The following is a 17,650-nucleotide window of genomic DNA, read 5'->3' as shown; positions in this document are numbered from 1 at the left end:
ATAATAATAATAATAATAATAATAATAATAATAATAATAATAATAATAATAATAATAATAATAATAATAATAATAATAATAATAATAATAATAATAATAATATATAAGTGCGGGTGCAGGGCGGGTGGGTACTATGATATCGCACCCATACCTATTTAATTTTGCAGGTAATTACTCGTCCCCATACTCATTATGCTAGTTTTTATCCTACTTATTGCGAATACCTTAAGTCTGGATTTAATTGTCATCCATAGAATACGGGGTAGAGGATAAGGATGACAATGGGTAGGCTTTGGGCATGGTGCTATAACACCCGTCCTCATACCCACGGTTTAGAAAAAAATACTCATACTCGTGTTTGTACCCTATTGGATATCAACTTTAATATCCGTATCATTACCCTCTGGGTACCTAACTGCCTGTACCCATACTCATGCTCATTACCCACGTTTTAACTAAAATAGATTGATAAATAAATGAATGTTGTGATTAATTTTAAAAATTATCAAAATATCATAAATTCAATCGTAAAGTATTAGAAACCAAAATATTTTATAACTCAAATCATTTCAAATGAACATTAGTTACAATACACATTCAAATATCCATAACAATACTTTATGAATCTGCAAGTCATACGACAATATTATTCGATATCTGTAAAAACAATTGATTGGAAGTTGCAAGTATAATTATAAAATCATGATTAATAAGACATAACTCTTAGTTATTAAGTCACAATTATTTACTTATTTATCATAATGAAATTCTTAAAAAGACTTGCAAACGTTTATCTTTCGATTATAAATATTGTAGTGGTTCAATGATATTAATAGATGTTAAAACATAAAAAAAAACAATTAACTAAACTAAATATTAATATAATAAATAAATAAATAAATAATATAGCACCCGTACATGTACCTGTGCCCACTTAATTTTATGGGTAATTACTCGTCCATGTACCTATACCTATTATGCAGATTTTTATCTTATCTATTGTGGATTTTTTTGCGGATACCCACTTAATATGAATCTAATTGTCATCCTTAGTAGAACAGACAAAATCCACTGCCCTATTTCGTCCCGCTGCCATCTCTAATTATATAAGCGTTGTGGACAACATTGATTCATGTGTTTGATATTAATGCACAATTGCCCTTGATAATACCCAAAACATTGATTGTTGCATATTCGAGTAAAATCGCCCTTGACAATTAATACATAATCATATGTTTAATGAGTCGTGCAACATTAAATTGTTTTTTACAATATTAGAGAGTAGTGCAATATTTGTAGTGGAAAAAAAGATCAATTTAAATTATTAAATCTATTCAGCAAAACACAAGTTAGGGCCAACCAATGTTGGGAAAGTTTAAAAAATACAAACAAAATCAATGCAGTAAAAGATAATGCCAATTTTATATTTTTTTGACAAATTTTAACATATAAAATTAATCCCCCCCAAAAAAATTAACCAACAATCTTACAAATAATTGGTGTTATAAAATATGAGAATCATACTATTTTAAATTATATGTTCTCAACGTTTGAGTCTAAAATGTTTTATGTGAAAATATATTTTATAATAAAACCCTAATGAAAATTCTTCTATTAAAAGTGTTATTATAATGAAAATATGTGTTAGACTCAATTTATCGATTTTTACATCAAATATTATTAAATTATTCTATGTTACCTCACTGCAAATTATATTCTCATTCATTAACTTGAGGAAATTTAAAATTATATCATCTGTATAATTTTGTATAAATCATACCATCTTTTCGTTAGAGTCTTATATTGAATACTAGATCGTACACATATGCGATCTACGGGAAGAAAATTATTAATTAATGTATTTTTTATTTTATTTTTATTTTAAGTTATAAATTTTTTAATACAACAAATTGCAATTAAATTTAATAATTATTTCAGTAACCTTTACATAAAAAAATTTAAAATACATGAAAATTATTACGTCAAAAGATCTACATTTGTTATTATATGACCAATCTTACTTTATATATATAATCACTTATTTCTTAGGTGAAAGAATAATTAAAAATATTCATAATTATAAAATAAATTGAAATTTTTTAATAAGTATAATTAATTTAGAAATTTTAATTACATACTTAATTTATTAGTTTACCCATGGCCATTATATATAAATTATTCTAACAAAATGAATCACTTTTTTTCTTATGATTATGAGATTGGATTTTCAAAAACCTTCAGGAGTGCATGGATGGCGAGCACGGCGTGGATTAGAGGACAACATTTATGATCGCTTGTTGGTGTCTTTGGAAGTGGTGCAACAAGACAATATTCAAAGAACGGTTTCAATGGCCAAGTAACCCATGCATGGCGCATGAGATTATGACTTACAAAGTTTTGAATAAGCATAATAGGAAGGTAGCTCATGTTCGATGGAGACAACCCAAAGACAACTGAATGGAGTTTAATAACAAATTTCCCATAATAGGTTGTGGAGTCCTTTTGTGTGACTATGCATATCATTTTATCAAAGGTTATGCTCGTAAAATTAGCAACTTTGATGCTCTAACGATTGAGATATGGCAATAATGCATGGACTCCAATAATGGTCAATAATTGTGGAAAATAACTTTAAAGTTTTGATTGATATGGTTATCCATAATATGAATCTCTTCATCCTCAATAATGGTCATCCAAATAATTTAAGGTGTCTTTTATTCGATGATTACTTTGGTGTTTCTTTTTTCACGATGACTGGATTTCTTAGGAGTCTTTTTTGTTGTTTCGTTTGGGACTTAGAGCCTTATAGTGTACCCAACCAAATATTTTCTTTTTCTTTAATTAAAATATTATACTTTTATTGATTATAAATATATAATACACATCTGCTTGTTTAGAGGTTAGGCTTTATCTCAAAGTCTTGGAGTGGATTCAGAAAGAAAGCCATTGGATTGGGGCAATAGATCTACCCAATTGGATGATGTACACCATTTGCTTCTCTCCACTCTCTATCTTTCTCATTTTATTTATTTGTTTTTGTCTCTCTTAGTTTTTCTTGTTGTTTTATAACTAAAACTTTTTCGGGATCATTTTAATGAGAAACAAATTGAGTTATAATTTGTCGATAAGAGTTAATGTATTAATACATCAACTATTATTAATTAAATTACAATTCAAATGTCACTTGTAAAAATTTAAAAGAATATTTTTCTAATATAAACTAATGAGAGAGAAGGCAGAGTGTGGAGAGAGATATTTAGTGTAGAGGATCTACATCTACTCTATTTTGGAATGGCATGACTTCAATTCTTCTTAGACTATTTCTCTGGTAAATATGAAAAGACAAATATTAGTATTGTGTCTTTTGTGGGATTTAACTATCTCTTAGTGTGAAAAAAATATAGAGTATAGAGTCACTTTGATTCTTAAATGTGTGAGAAGTAATCAATATAGTATTTAAATGTATCAAAATTGTAAATTCATTGAAAATCATCTCGTTTATTATTAATTTTATGTATTAAAATATCTTCGAAACATACATTTAAAAATTAAGCTAACTAATTAAAATTACACAACTAAAATAATTATAAAAAAAAAATATTCAAATATGTTATAGTCTGGACACATTTTAAGACTACAATGAGATGTCTAAACGAAAACCATGATGAACAATGATACCTATTAAAATGATTCGTAAATATGTGAAACTAGTCTCCATGTTTATTCAAAATTCATTGAGGATATGTGTGACCCGGTCAAAGAAAACCACGATGAACAAAACATACTAAATCAGTACATAGAAACATATTTATATTAGTGTGCACGTGACCTTAAATCTTGAATCAAAGAGTTAAAATCATTATAAGACGATCCACCAACTTCCACAGCTCGTTTTGCCATGTTCCCAAATTCCTTTGCTCTGTTTCTCATTTCCTCTGCTTCATCACCAACCATAATCCTTTTCACAGCCTTCTCTATAACATCTTTCTTAACAACCTCACCACCACCCATTCCAATCCACGTTTGCACTCCAACACCAACACCAATCTTAACCACATCACTCAAAAACTTTGCATTGTAAAATTGTTCTCCATACATAGGCCAAGTCACCATTGAACACCCTCCACAAACACCTTCCAATGTTGAATTCCAACCACAATGTGTCACAAACCCACCAACACATTCATGATCCAAAATCATCACTTGTGGTGCCCAACCTCTTATGATTAAACCTTTACCTTTTATTCTTTCCTCAAACCCTTCTGGTAACCACTCCGATTTTTCGCCTTCGCTTTTCGCTCCTTTCTTCACAACCCATATGAATGGAACCTCAGAAGCTTCAAGACCCATTGCAATTTCCTTAAGCTGAGCGTCCCCGAAAACTGTCATGCTACCGAAACAAACATAAACAACTGAATTGGGTTGCTTAGATTGAAGCCATTTTAAACACTCGTGTTCGTCGATCGATGATTCTCTTCCTCTGCATGCTTTTTCTTCAGTTTCTCTGTTACATAAAGAAACTGGTCCCAAATGCCAAGCTTTTCTTCCAAGCTCGTTTCTATAATGATCAGCATAAACAGGTTCAAGTTCATAGAAACTGTTTGCAATAACACCATAGCTTTTCAACTCTGATTCATTAGACTCTTCTAACAACTGAGCGAAAACTTTATCATGCTGAGGAACTTGCGGTAACTGCATCTTCGTCAATGTTATTTCACCTGGAAGATTAGGAACCAGAAAAGGTTCTGTGTAAGATGAAACTTTTTCTTGAGGCTTGTACTGTCTTATACAAGCCAAAACACAGAGAGGGAAAAAACCCAAACCATGAAAAACGATTCTAGGAATGTTGAATTTTGCTGCAGAATCAGTAGACCAAGGAAAGAACATGTCGGAAACTAAACAATTGGGTTGTTCTTGTTGTAAAACATGTTCAAGTGGTTCCCTTAGAAGTATTGTGGCTTTCATGAATTTGATGAACTTGTCTGGAGCTAATGCTGACTCAGAATTTTCGCAACCTTCAGGTAAACCAGTGTGTTGAGGTGAAGGAAATTGAATGGTTTTGATGTTGATTTTGGATTTCCCAATGGTTCTTGAAATGAGGGGTACGTTGAGATGGGTTGTGATGATGGTGACTTTGAGTCCTCTTGAAAAGAAGAGTCTTGCAAGGTCTATGCATGGTATGATGTGGCCGTTGGCTAAAAAGGGAAACAAGATTATGTGAAGATCGTTGTTCTCGTTACCCATGCTGAGTTTGGTGAACAATTTGATGAAGTTTTTTTTGTTTATATAAAAATGAATCAAGTGATTGATTATATAGTCTTTGCAAGTCGCGTTTTGCATGGGATACTTTTATATTATTTCGATTAGATATGCGCACCACGCTATCCACGAGCTTATAAATAAATCAAGAGACACAAAATTCCGACACGTTATATAATATATACACTTTCTTTTTAGAGGAATCACTATTCATTTTTTTTTCTATCTTTCTTTCTACTAATATATCACAATCTTTATCTTTATTTGTTTTTCTCTCAAAATGTATAATAACTAAATGAATGTCTATCAAATATTTTAGTTCTTTTTAATCAACCGGGAGAGAAAATTGTGTCTAAAGAGAGAGAGAAATAAAAAAGGTTAGGTTACATAATATTTCAAATTTTTTAAAAGTTAATGATGTAAATAAGGTATTACTTAAATTATCCAAGAAGAAGAAGTAAAAAACCTAAAGAAATATATAGTTTGTAATTTAGCCTAATAGCAATTGAATTCCATATTCTTAAATTTACTATACTCATACACACAACGCATGACGCCGACCCAAGTACAAAATTAGTAAAGTTAGGACTTTAGATCTCTGAAAAAATAATTAATTTTGTATATATATTTAAACCTAAAAAAATAAAAATATATAAGTAATACAACAAATAAAATACTTTACAATTATAAAAAATACAACCATTAACATATTTAATTAAAAAAAATTGCATCTCATAAAACAAAATATTTAGAATTTAAATAAAATTATAGTAAAATATAATTGTTATTATTAAAATGACCTTTTTTTTATTAAAATTTTACTTTAGAATTTGCTTTAACCCTCCATAAATAAATGTGCTTAACCACTTGTTCATTGTTGTTAGACTAAGTGATAGTAAGCTTAGTAAAAGCTTCAATACAATCACAGAAATTTTAACTACAGGAGTGAAGACTTGCCTTGCATTGTTTAACAATCTAAACTTGACTTGTGAATCTGCAAGCTTTAAGTTCCTGAATAAAGGCATCAATATCAGCATAAGATGTTCCACCTTCTTCAACAGCACTTTTTGCATTCTCTGCAATTTGTTTAACTCTCCTTCTCATTTCTTCTGTCTCTTCACTCTTCCTCATCAACTTCTTCACTGCAAACTCCACTTTTTCTCTTCCCACCAACTCTTTCCTCTCCCTATCCCACGTTCCCCACTCTTTACTTCCAACTTGAACCCCTATCTTCAACACATCTGTTACCAATTTCTCATTAATAAATTGTTCAGCTGAAAGTGGCCACGTTATCATTGGCACTCCAACACACACACCTTCTAAAGTTGAATTCCATCCACAATGAGTCATAAACCCTCCAACTGCATCATGCTCCAATATCAGAAGTTGAGGAGCCCAACCTCTAAAAATCAAACCTTTATCCAATTCCTTCATCCTCTTTTCAAATTCATCAAGAACCCAATTTTCACCACAAGTTTCTTCTTTATCAGTTGAGTTCAGAATCTTCCCAACCACCCAAATGAATGATTGATCAGAAGCTTCAAGACCATAAGCAATTTCCTTGATCTGTTTCGTGTGTAACCGAGCCAAGCTTCCAAAACTTACATAAAGAACTGAATTTGGTTTCTTAGAATTCAACCAATTCAAACAACTTTGTTCATCCATAGTTGGTTGTTTCCCTCTCTCTTTCTTATCTTCTACGCTTCTATTACAAAGAGAAACCGGTCCTACAAGCCATGCTTTTATTCCCAATACATTTCTTGTGTAATCAGCATAAGCTGGTTCAAAATCATAGAAGCTATTGATAACAGTACCAAAGCTTTTTTCATCCAACTGTTTTATTCTATCAGGAATCTGAGATGTGTTTCTCATGAAAATCGGAACCTGAGATTTTGTCATTTCGATTCTATCAGGAAGACCAGGAACAAGGAAAGGTTCATAATCTGAACTCAGATTATCAAACACAACATGTTTTCTAGTATTTTCAATGACACATCGAGGGAAGCAACCGTTACCTGTGAAAACAATTCTTGGGATTTTGAGATCATCGATGATGTCACCAGCCCAACGATGAAACATGTCAACAACTATACAATCGGGTTTGTGTTGAAGAAGGAACTGTTTGAGAGGTTCAAGAAGAACAGAGGTATCTATCATGGGACCAGCAGACATGTCTGTGTCTGTGTCGGTTATTTCGGTGAGAGTGTGAATAGTAATTGGAAGATTTGATTTTTGGTCTCGAGTGATTGAGTTTTTAAATTGAAGAGCATTGGAGGGTGTTGTTAGGATGGTTGATATTGCTCCATGTTTTGCAAACACTCTTGCTGTGTCTATCATTGGTATTTGATGACCTCCACCTACGAAAGGGAAGAAGAAAATTCTAACTGAATCAGTTTCATGGTCCATGTTCAAATGATTATGATGATGATTTGCTTTAGTGAGGAAGTTTGAGTTATGAAGGAGAGTAGAGAGATGTAAGTCCAATTTGTTTTGAAGATGGTAAGACTTTTAGATAACATCAGAAAAGGTTGATCCAGAAAACGTCATGAATGACATATTAAAGCATGTTCAGAGGTTACATAGTTGGTTGAAATCAAGGAGTCTAGTGGATTGGAATTCCGAATTTGGATAGAATAGTGAACCACCATTTAATAACAAGTAATAAATCCACATTCTTTAAACTTTTTTTTCTTTTATATTATGATACGACGTGACTTCTAAGGTCAACCGTCAAATAAGTGGATCATAAAAATGTAAAAGTGAAACTTCTACTACTACTTTAATCTAATATCTATTTATCTATATCCTAATTAATGTATCCTTCTGTTATTAGCTAAAGAGAAGAAGATAATTAAACAAATTTTAAATTGCAAATAAAATTGAAAACTAAAACTGCAAAGAACCGTAACTACTTTTTTGTTTTGAGGAGTAAAACTAAAAACAAACAAAAAATTAATAGGTAAAAAATAGTTATTGTTTCAAAATTCTCATTCTCATTTTCTATTCAATCAATAAGTTAATCATTTGGTAACTTAAGAAATCATTATATTTTTATCTTCTCACATACTATTCATTCAAACCAAAGATGAGAGAGAGATATTTTTCTCTAATTTCCCTCATCTTTCCTTTATATTAACAATATATCAAATTTATTATGTTTTTCATATCTATCTCTCATTTCATCTTTTTCTCTGTTCTCAATTTCTTCCAACAACCAAAGATGTTCTAAAGGTGGATTTGGATTGCATGTTGTCAATACTGCATATAATCTCGTATTTTTATATTTAATAACTTAATAATAATAATAATAATAATAATAATAATAATAATAATAATAATAATAATAATAATAATAATAATAATAATAATAATAAAATCTGTTTAAAACTTGAACCATTTGGTAAACATGAACCGCTTAAGTGCGAGACTACCTGTGATATTCACGGCATGCATAAGAATATGGTATAATGCTTGGATAAGATTAAATATGCTCTTTTTATAAGTTATAGCATTCTTTTGGTATCTTTATTAAAATGTAGGATCTCACTGGATTTTGACCACTTTCAAATGATAATACATTTATCTTATATTGTTATGGAAATTTGTGCCCATATCTGTAGCAATGGTTCAATATTAATTAGGTTATGGCTAAAAATATTTCGAGTTATATATATAGTTAATTCTCTTTCTTCGCGCTCTGCACCCACCTGCAAACTTGATAAATTAAGAAAATGGATGCCAATTCATTGGTTCTTTGGGCAAAAGAAAAAGAAAAATGTTACAAATAACCATGCTAGATTAGTTATTAAATTCAACGGTGAACCGATAAATTCAGAAAGGAATTACGATGCTTGTGATTGATACAATATGAAAGAGGACGACAAATCCCAGGCATCAATGATTCAATATCAATATCATACATAAATGCTAGCCAATTTACAGGGTAAGTTTATAATACAATGTTCAAAATGATCCATTCCAATCCCATACCCGATCAAGATTTAACAGAGCATAAATAAAGATTAATTGGATTTAATGTCTTTAAGCCCTAAATAATCCAGTACACAGAAACAATGATGGGAAGGAGATTGATAAATCACTTTCCTCTCAGTGGTATAAAGTATTAACCACCCACTTTAAAGGTCTCAGAAGTTCATCAAGAGTTGCCTTCAGCTCCCTTATAGGCTGACAAATGCATTCTTAATAGTCAAAACATCCACCTGACTATGACTACAGACATAGCTACTAAAGATGTGGAGCACTTGAACTCTGTGTTCGTCAAACTATGTTGGCCTCTCCCCAACACGCTTTGACAGCAGAGCTGCCTTAACAATATTTCCCCTTGTAATAAGTCCAACCTTGCAAAAATGTGAATAAATCAATCAGCAGAAGTCACTGATGTAATAACAACATAAATTAAACTTGAGATAAATCATTCACCAGCTTTCCATCTTTGTCAACAACAGGTAGTCGGCGATATTTTGTTTCAAGCAACAGCCTAATACAAGAAGTAAGAGTGTCAAGCATCGGGAGAACAATGTTCGCAACAAATATTTCTATTATAGTAGTATTGTAGGATGACTGAGATTTAGGAATCTCATTTTATAAAAATTCAATTCCATGGATGCATGTGAATCAAATAGTGGCACTGATGTTACAATTATTACCCGATATTTTTGCTGTACTCATACATTAGCAAGAAATTATGAATTGTTATTACATCAGTAACAAAATAATAAGAGAAAAAAATATGTTCAATATGTATGTGAAATGTGACACGTAACCCCTTAGTTAATAGTTTGGGAAAATAAGACTTGGCTATAAATAAGAAGAGGGGTTGAGAAGGAACTGTCTTGTAATTTGAGAAAGTTAGGAGGTTGCAGACCCTCAAAGTTCTGCATCGGGTGTTCTGTAATCAAAGGGATTCTTCCCTAATCTTTGTAATATAATAATACTGCCACTCCGTATCGACCGGAATCAAAGCTAAGAGGATTAACTAACTATCCTGTAATCTCAGAAGGTCAGTGCCTTTGGGAGGCTGCAGAAGTTTTAAGTTTTTCATTGGTGTTTGGTAATCAAGAGGATTATTCCCCAAATCATTGAGGAAAAAAATAGTTTTTATCAGTATGCCAAATCTGTACCTGGCAGCATCCTCAAGGCTAGTGGATTCATGAACAACAAGTGGACTTGGAGTCATTAAGTCCCCGACAACTTTGCCATTGGTCTTACTAAGCAGCTTTTGTATCTCATTGAATGTCTGCCATAGAACACAATAATTAGAACTGCACATGAGTAGCCAATTAATATAATGATAATAGTTCTAGTTATCTCTACACAGTTACAATTTCCCTTCTGTTGATGAAGGTTTTTCTCAAATGAGCAACATATACATATCATGGGGGAAAAGGAGTATCGGTGACACCTGACAAAATGACTGGTTTGAGGTACATGTGCAATCACATTTTCATTAAAAAATGAAATAAAAAGGTATGGTTATATCTCACCTACCTCGACCTTCTCCATTTTTTTAGGAAACCAGACAACCCCTATAGTCCTATGTTGAAGGCATTGATGCTTGATCTCAACAGGCTTGGCTGACTTCTAAAATTATTCTAATAGTACATGATTGAAACTCTTTAATTAGCTGCCTTTTAATACATGCTTTAGAAAAGGTCTTATGCACTACACCACGATATTATTGGATCGTAGCTGTTTGAAGCTGACTCTGGCGTATTAAACATGCAAAGATGCACTCACGGACATTAAACTTGAGACAGCAATTTTTCTTCTATTTTATGACTGAGGTGCTAGGAGTTCGCGATTGAAACAAAACATTCAGTGCCAACTTACAGCTTCAATATTTCTTTAACTTTCAAATATTTGATCATGTTATAAACAAAAGCAACAGTTGAGTTGATGCAATACAAACAAGGTATTGAGAGCTGTTAAAATCTACTTGAACTCAACATGTTGAAGTTTAAATTCTAAAGGTCCAGGAAAATTCAAGGGAGCAATAACATTTAACAAAAAACAGAAGTTAAGTTGCCGCACAATGTGTTACAGACGACAGGATTAATTTTACCAATATATATTGGTGAATAAGGAAGGCTAGCAATATATCAAGCAGATATAAACTGATATAAAATGCCAATAGAAAACAAGGACCTGCAAACAGAGGTTTGGTCTCAAGTATTTATGCAGTCAACAATCCACATGTCTTCATTATATTTTTCCAACTAAACAAAGTCAGTGCCATCAGATGAAAAGTGAATTCATATTATGTTTGTGAAGTGCTGGATGCCACAGTAGGCGAATTATTAAGTGGTGCATAAAATGAGTTGCCCAAAACAAAGTTTGTGAACATTATTGTTCATCTTCATCGTAATAGAATGATACCAAGCCGAATTAAAACAAAATCAGCATCCTATAGAACCATTTGGCATCAATTTAAGATGAATTATGATTGACACAAAATCAGTTGAATGTAGTAAAAACATTTCATACTGTGATGCAATTATCGTTTATATGACAACAGCCAGGTAGGAGAACATAAAATGGTTATACTTACTTTCCAAGAACTGTCGACATCAGGGAATAAGCCTGCGTCACTTTGAGCAGCACCTAAAAGCCACAGAACAATCAGCAAATACTTAGCAACAGCATACCAAGAATTTATTTCAGAATAGCTGAGTTTCAGACTAGCAGCAAAGGTAAAAACACCACCATTTAGCTTCTCTACTTATTTACCAAAATAGAAACAACTGTTTCTTTCTCACTAACATGCACATGGCGCATAAAACATATGGATATCTTCAATCTTTCAACAAAAACCGCACAAATTTGAAGAAAAAAAAGTTTATTGATAACCATTCTCAAGCCTTACAAGTTACAAGGACATTATTTGTTTTTGGTAATGGAAAGAATCGTTGAAAATATTGCCACTTGGAAAGTAAACTAGACAGAATTTTCATGATATCTAAGTACCTGATATTGTATCGATTGCTAACAAGTCATAATCTGAAACAACTCCAACCTACAGTGCCCAAAATAAAAGAAACAAAAAGGAAAAACAGGTATAGTGAGTGATTGAAACAACACGTACATATATCAGTGCTTGCATTTTTGGACATAAATAAAGATGATAGAATTAATAAATAAAAATTAAACAAGTACCAAATTCCAGTCGTCATCGATTACTGGAAGACCACTAATTCTGTTGATGACGAGAGCCTCCAGAGCTGTAACAGCAATAACAAAAAAGCGTGACAATATAAAATTAACATTTGATCACATAATAACATTGGCTAGGGTGGGAGAATTAGAGAATGGAGTGATAAGGAGATCGTGTGTTCATCCACGAATACTAACAAAATTAACTATAATTACTAACATTCATCTTTGGAGAAAAAAATATAACATAGACGGAAACAATTATTAGTTGTACCTTCATCAACGGATGTGGTGGTTTTGACAACATGCAAATTATGCTTCTTCGTCATGAAATCGGAAACCGTATAAGTTCCATTCGCGCGCTAAAATGAAAAACAATGCCTATTAAAAAAAAAGCATGGTAGCGTAATAAACAAGCTTGATCTGAAGGAAATAACGCTTACTGGGACCGAATTGATGGTTTGGCCTGAGGCGAGACGGAAACCAGCGGAGTGTGAAAAACGCTGCCGTTTTGGGATGGCGGAAGAAGGAGGCAGAGATTGGCATTGAGGTATAAAGGAGGGAGCCAAAGACCGAAGCGGAGTACCGAGTGCAAGAGTGTTAATCAAATGAATCGAATTCATTGTTTTTTTTTTTTCTCTCCTTTTTTCTATTTTTTTATTTTTTTATAGAAAACGATCTAACTTTTTAGTACTATTTTAAAATTGAATTTGGATGATTTTTTGAAGCGTGAACAGGGAAATCAAATAATTGAATGTGGAAAGTATAATAGTAATGATTGTGGGGGTGGCGCTCTCGGTTTCTATATTTGGTGGAATAATAATAATAATATTGAAAGAAAGAAGAATATATTTATATACGAAAAAAAAAATTAGTTGAACGAAACGAAGAAGACGTGAGCGAACTTTACTTTTCCGTTGAAGGCGGTGGAATGCAAGCAACGTTGACACTCACGTATTAACAGTCAGTATCGGGTTCTTGCAACGGTGTCGTTTTGTTGTAGCATGGTTCGTTCGTTCACATTTTCTTCCCATTTTAGGTTGAAAGTTTATTTTCTATTTTTTCCAGATTAAACAATATAAAAAACACTTTTTTCCTTTACTTAGCATTTGGTATTCAACGAAGTATTCTTCTACCTTCTACGTTATAATTTGTCACTTTTCAATCAATGTAAAAATATAATTTTGTCATTCTATAAAATTTTTAATTTTTCTTTAATCATTCATTTTTCTATTCCTTTTTCAAAATTTTAAAGAATTTACAGTAACTTTTGAATATTTTTATGATAAATTTTTTAAAGTATGGAAAGAGAAGAGCGAAAAAATAAATGATAAAAAAAATGAAGAAAAAATAGATTTTGATGTTAATTGAGTAGGTGATATCTTTATGCGAGCAACTGTATAGTAGAATATATTTTTAAATGTTTGTTTTTTTTGTCAATGTAAGAGCAAATTTCTTTTTGGGCTTAGCCCATTGAAATTGGATCACCCTGTGACAGATACGGGTGAACCTTCCTCGTGTCTTGTACGTCTGTGCCGTTTCTTATTTGACAAATAATCCGGTCCCGTTTCTAGATCTTCTTCAACGGTTTGAAATTTCCAATCACTTAAAACATGTGTTCAAACCTAAAAATCAAACACTTCCACGAAACATGAACATCTCAAGTTGAACCAATGTGTTCACAAACTCATTTTCATATTAAAAACATATATACTATAAAAATGATTTTGATATTTTATTTTGTAGTACACTCATATGGTAAAACATCTTCATAATGTGATATTATAATAGCTATTTAATCTATTATATCATATTATTATATAGTTTAAATTGTTGTTTTATATTGACTATATATCTCTTTTAAATCTTTTTATTATTTATAGATTTTTAAATAATTATTTTATGTGTGTTTATGGTGTTAATTTTCTTTTTAATTTTAAATAAAAACCATCAATTATCAAAAACAAAAATTATGTGAACCAACTTAAATAATTTCTCATTTGAAATAGTTTTAGAATTTTTCAAATTATACATTATTTTAAAAATTATAACAATTTTTTTATGTACAATAAACTATGACAAATAGATGAATTTTGTTTTTAAAATTTAACTAACAACATAAAAAAGGGTAAGGAAAAACTTCATTATTATGGAGAAGCCCAATTTAAGATAATTGCAACCTCTCCGCTAGGAGATGTTAGTTTCATGAACTACAAAATTGTTTTTAATAATAACTTATTTGAGGGAATTCGATTCACGAGTATTCTTTTTAATATATATTATGAGAATTAACCTTTCTATTTTTTCACTTCAAAATAAAATCCATTAAAGTCATAAGTTATGGGTAGTTATCACATTATTTGAATCACATTCTTTAAAACCTTTATGTATAATATTTTTTTCTCAATCTTTTAGCAAACATGAGAATATTAATTCGCTTCTTATGCATGTAACTACTAACTATGGTCTATGATACATACCTCCTAGATTTAAAACAAATGCGCCCAATGAATATTGATGTGTACTCGAGATAAGTAATCGAATTTTGCAAACAATGCTTGAAATAAAAATTAAAATTTTTGGATTGAGATTTGAGTCGTTGCCAAGAACAGAGTTTCACGCATTTAACCAATTGTACAGTACTAACATCACTCTATTTAGACACAACAACGTTATTTTATGATAAGAGTATATTTATATCATATATAATTTAAAAGTAAGAAAATAAATAAATTGATATATTTACCGTTATTAAAATTGTTTATGCATCATCAATTCTCGTTCCACTCGGTTTATATCTTCAAATAAATAATTATTATTTTAGTATTTAATTGTTTTTTAAGTATTAACTACTAGTTAAATAAAGTTTAGGTTTATTTTAAGATTTAGACAAATTCTTTAAAACAATCACATTATTATTATTATTATTATTATTATTATTATTATTATTATTATTATTATTATTATTATTATTATTATTATTATTATTGTTGTTGTTGTTGTTATTGTTGTTGTTATTATTATTATTATTTTATAAATCAACATAATTGTTGAGACAAAATCTCAATTTAATGTTTTGATGAAAACAAACAAATAGTTAATTAAGATTGTTAATTATGATTCCAAATATTATATTAATTTAACTTGTTATTTTGATGTATTAGTTTAAAGATAGGATTTAAACAAAACAAATAAATTAGCATAAAAAGGCAAGAAACTGAACAAACAAGAATGGAGAACATTCTTAACAAAATCTGAAAAACGGAGAATGTTCTCAAGTTTCAAGAATGATCATCACAGCTCCAAAATCAATCAATCTCCACTAGTTAAAAGAAGTTTTAGTCTCTAGATTTTACATCTATATCATCAGCACTTGACAAAGAACAAACTGAGATGATCAGAATCAAAGAAACTGCTCGAATCACAAAGAGAGAAGATCACGAATTAACAAGACCAAACAAATTTGAATACTATCTAGCTTGACTGTCAAGAACGAAGAACATTCTTGACAGCATTCTGATCATTCTCCAACATGTTAACACTAATCTCCAGCATGCTAACATAATTCTCCAACATATTAACATTAATCTCCAGCATGCTAACATCATTCTGAGCATTCTGATCATTCTCCAACATGTTAACACTAATCTTCAGCATGCTAACATAATTCTCCAACATATTAAACATTAATCTCAACATGTTAACATCATTCTCCCACATGTTAACATTAATCTCCAACATGCTAACATCATTATCCAACATGTTAAACATCAATCTGCATAAAGTTTTCATCAGTCTTCGGAATTTTCAACATCATTCTCCAGCAGACTGTCATCATTCTCGAAGTTGTTTTGGCATAACCAAATCTCTAGATCAAAGCAATATCATCAACAAATATATCTGAGGTATAAATGAAAATTGAACACAAAAGAAATCTGGTCAAGAACGAAGAAAAAAGCTAAGTCAAACCTATTTCATAAAGTGTTCAAATGCTGTAATATTTTTATTCATTTGATTTTGGTCAAAACTGAAAGAGCTTACCAACAGCTCTTTTGACCATTATTAAATGTCCTAAAAGCTTATAAAAGGAAGGTCAATGCTCAAGAGAAAAATTAGAGCTTCAAGTAATAAGAAAATTCATCACTCATTTCAATCATACTTGAATTTCTCTCACTCACATACATTGAATCAGTTCTGATTTTTCCATTCGATTCTTAGAATCATTCTCGTGTATTTTTCTGTCAAAGAATCAGAACTCAAACAAGTGTTGAGCCTTCTCATATTCTAACAAAACAATCTCATCATTATTGTAAAACTCGAACTATAAGAGTTTAACATAGTTTGGGTAGATTGTAAGAAATCATATCAAGATTGATAGGTGACCTGATTGAACTCCTTTTTGGTGGAAAAGTTTTAACTTTGTAATAGATCAAGGTTGATCTAAGTTAGGTGTTGTAAAACCAATAAGGGTCTTTGTTTTTAACACTTAGTGGAAAATCTCACAGTTGTGAAGACTGGACGTAGCCCGAGTTGGGTGAACAAAAATATATCCTTGTGTGGTATCTCATCCCTTATCTATTTACTTTCAATCTGATTGATTATCAAGTTAAATACATAAACTGAATTACTGATTTTAACTAATAAAAAACGTTCTATATTTTCTGTTTTCACAACCAAGATCAATCTTGAGTTATTTTCTTAAGTTTTTAACATAAATTTTTAAAAGGGTGAATTTACAATTCAAACCCTCAATTTCTTGTAAATTGACATTACTACTTCAATAACCTCCACACAAGTGTCTCATAAAAATCATAAATTTAATCTCCTAAAATAAATAATTGTAACAACAATTTTCAAAACGTTTATAAAAAAATGATTATCGTTAATATCAATAAAGTTTCTAAATATTTATTCGACACTAAAACTACTACAACATAAAATTTTAATTGAATAAAAATTGAGTTTGTAGCCAATAACAATTTTTATTGATTAAAACATGATATAGTCGTTATAACGACTTCTGCTGGATGAAAATTAATTTTGACATAAATGAACGTCTTCTCTAATCAAAATAGGTTTCTATATCAATATAAAAAGAAAATCAAGATCACTTCTAAGAAAATAAATTGCATATCGCAATTTTACTTTTAAAAGTAAAAATGATTTTTCTACATAATAATAATAATAATAATAATAATAATAATAATAATAATAATAATAA

At 30.5% G+C, this 17,650-nt stretch overlaps 3 protein-coding genes across 3 annotated transcripts; all 3 read right to left on the bottom strand.

The window, feature by feature from the left end:
• Positions 1 to 3,700: 3,700 nt before the first annotated feature.
• UGT73AC1 (probable UDP-glucosyl transferase 73B6) lies at positions 3,701 to 6,359 on the bottom strand. Its single transcript, XM_004505194.4, has 2 exons — positions 6,217 to 6,359; positions 3,701 to 5,195 (listed from the first exon to the last, which is right to left on the bottom strand). The coding sequence occupies exons 1-2, from the start codon at positions 6,221 to 6,223 to the stop codon at positions 3,814 to 3,816; spliced, it is 1,389 nt and encodes a 462-aa protein (XP_004505251.2). The 5' UTR covers positions 6,224 to 6,359; the 3' UTR covers positions 3,701 to 3,813.
• On the bottom strand, positions 6,106 to 7,807 carry LOC140918592 (abscisate beta-glucosyltransferase-like). Its single transcript, XM_073370383.1, has one exon. The coding sequence runs from the start codon at positions 7,663 to 7,665 to the stop codon at positions 6,235 to 6,237; it is 1,431 nt and encodes a 476-aa protein (XP_073226484.1). The 5' UTR covers positions 7,666 to 7,807; the 3' UTR covers positions 6,106 to 6,234.
• A 1,350-nt stretch (positions 7,808 to 9,157) lies between these two features.
• On the bottom strand, positions 9,158 to 13,255 carry LOC101510174 (CBS domain-containing protein CBSX2, chloroplastic-like). The gene is made up of 8 exons (XM_004505192.4): positions 12,873 to 13,255; positions 12,704 to 12,791; positions 12,433 to 12,497; positions 12,244 to 12,292; positions 11,828 to 11,880; positions 10,401 to 10,516; positions 9,700 to 9,757; positions 9,158 to 9,617 (listed from the first exon to the last, which is right to left on the bottom strand). Exons 1-8 carry the CDS (start codon positions 13,050 to 13,052, stop codon positions 9,543 to 9,545), a joined length of 684 nt encoding a protein of 227 aa, XP_004505249.1. The 5' UTR covers positions 13,053 to 13,255; the 3' UTR covers positions 9,158 to 9,542.
• Positions 13,256 to 17,650: the final 4,395 nt, after the last annotated feature.

This window comes from Cicer arietinum, chromosome 6, assembly GCF_000331145.2.
Source record: "Cicer arietinum cultivar CDC Frontier isolate Library 1 chromosome 6, Cicar.CDCFrontier_v2.0, whole genome shotgun sequence".
Taxonomy (NCBI): domain Eukaryota; kingdom Viridiplantae; phylum Streptophyta; class Magnoliopsida; order Fabales; family Fabaceae; genus Cicer; species Cicer arietinum.
The sequence above is the reverse complement of the archived record's forward strand: the minus strand, read 5'-3'. Positions and strand labels throughout refer to the sequence as shown.

Bases quoted from the DNA above. Each gene is read 5' to 3' on its own strand.
- LOC101510174 (XM_004505192.4), bottom strand. From the start codon at position 13,052: ATGAATTCGATTCATTTGATTAACACTCTTGCACTCGGTACTCCGCTT. The intron at 11,881-12,243 runs GTACTTAGATAT...TGTGGCTTTTAG, and splicing joins AGCAATCGATACAATATCAG to GTGCTGCTCAAAGTGACGCA. The intron at 9,758-10,400 runs GTACAGATTTGG...TTCTTGTATTAG, and splicing joins AGCCTTGAGGATGCTGCCAG to GCTGTTGCTTGAAACAAAAT.
- LOC140918592 (XM_073370383.1), bottom strand. From the start codon at position 7,665: ATGGACCATGAAACTGATTCAGTTAGAATTTTCTTCTTCCCTTTCGTA.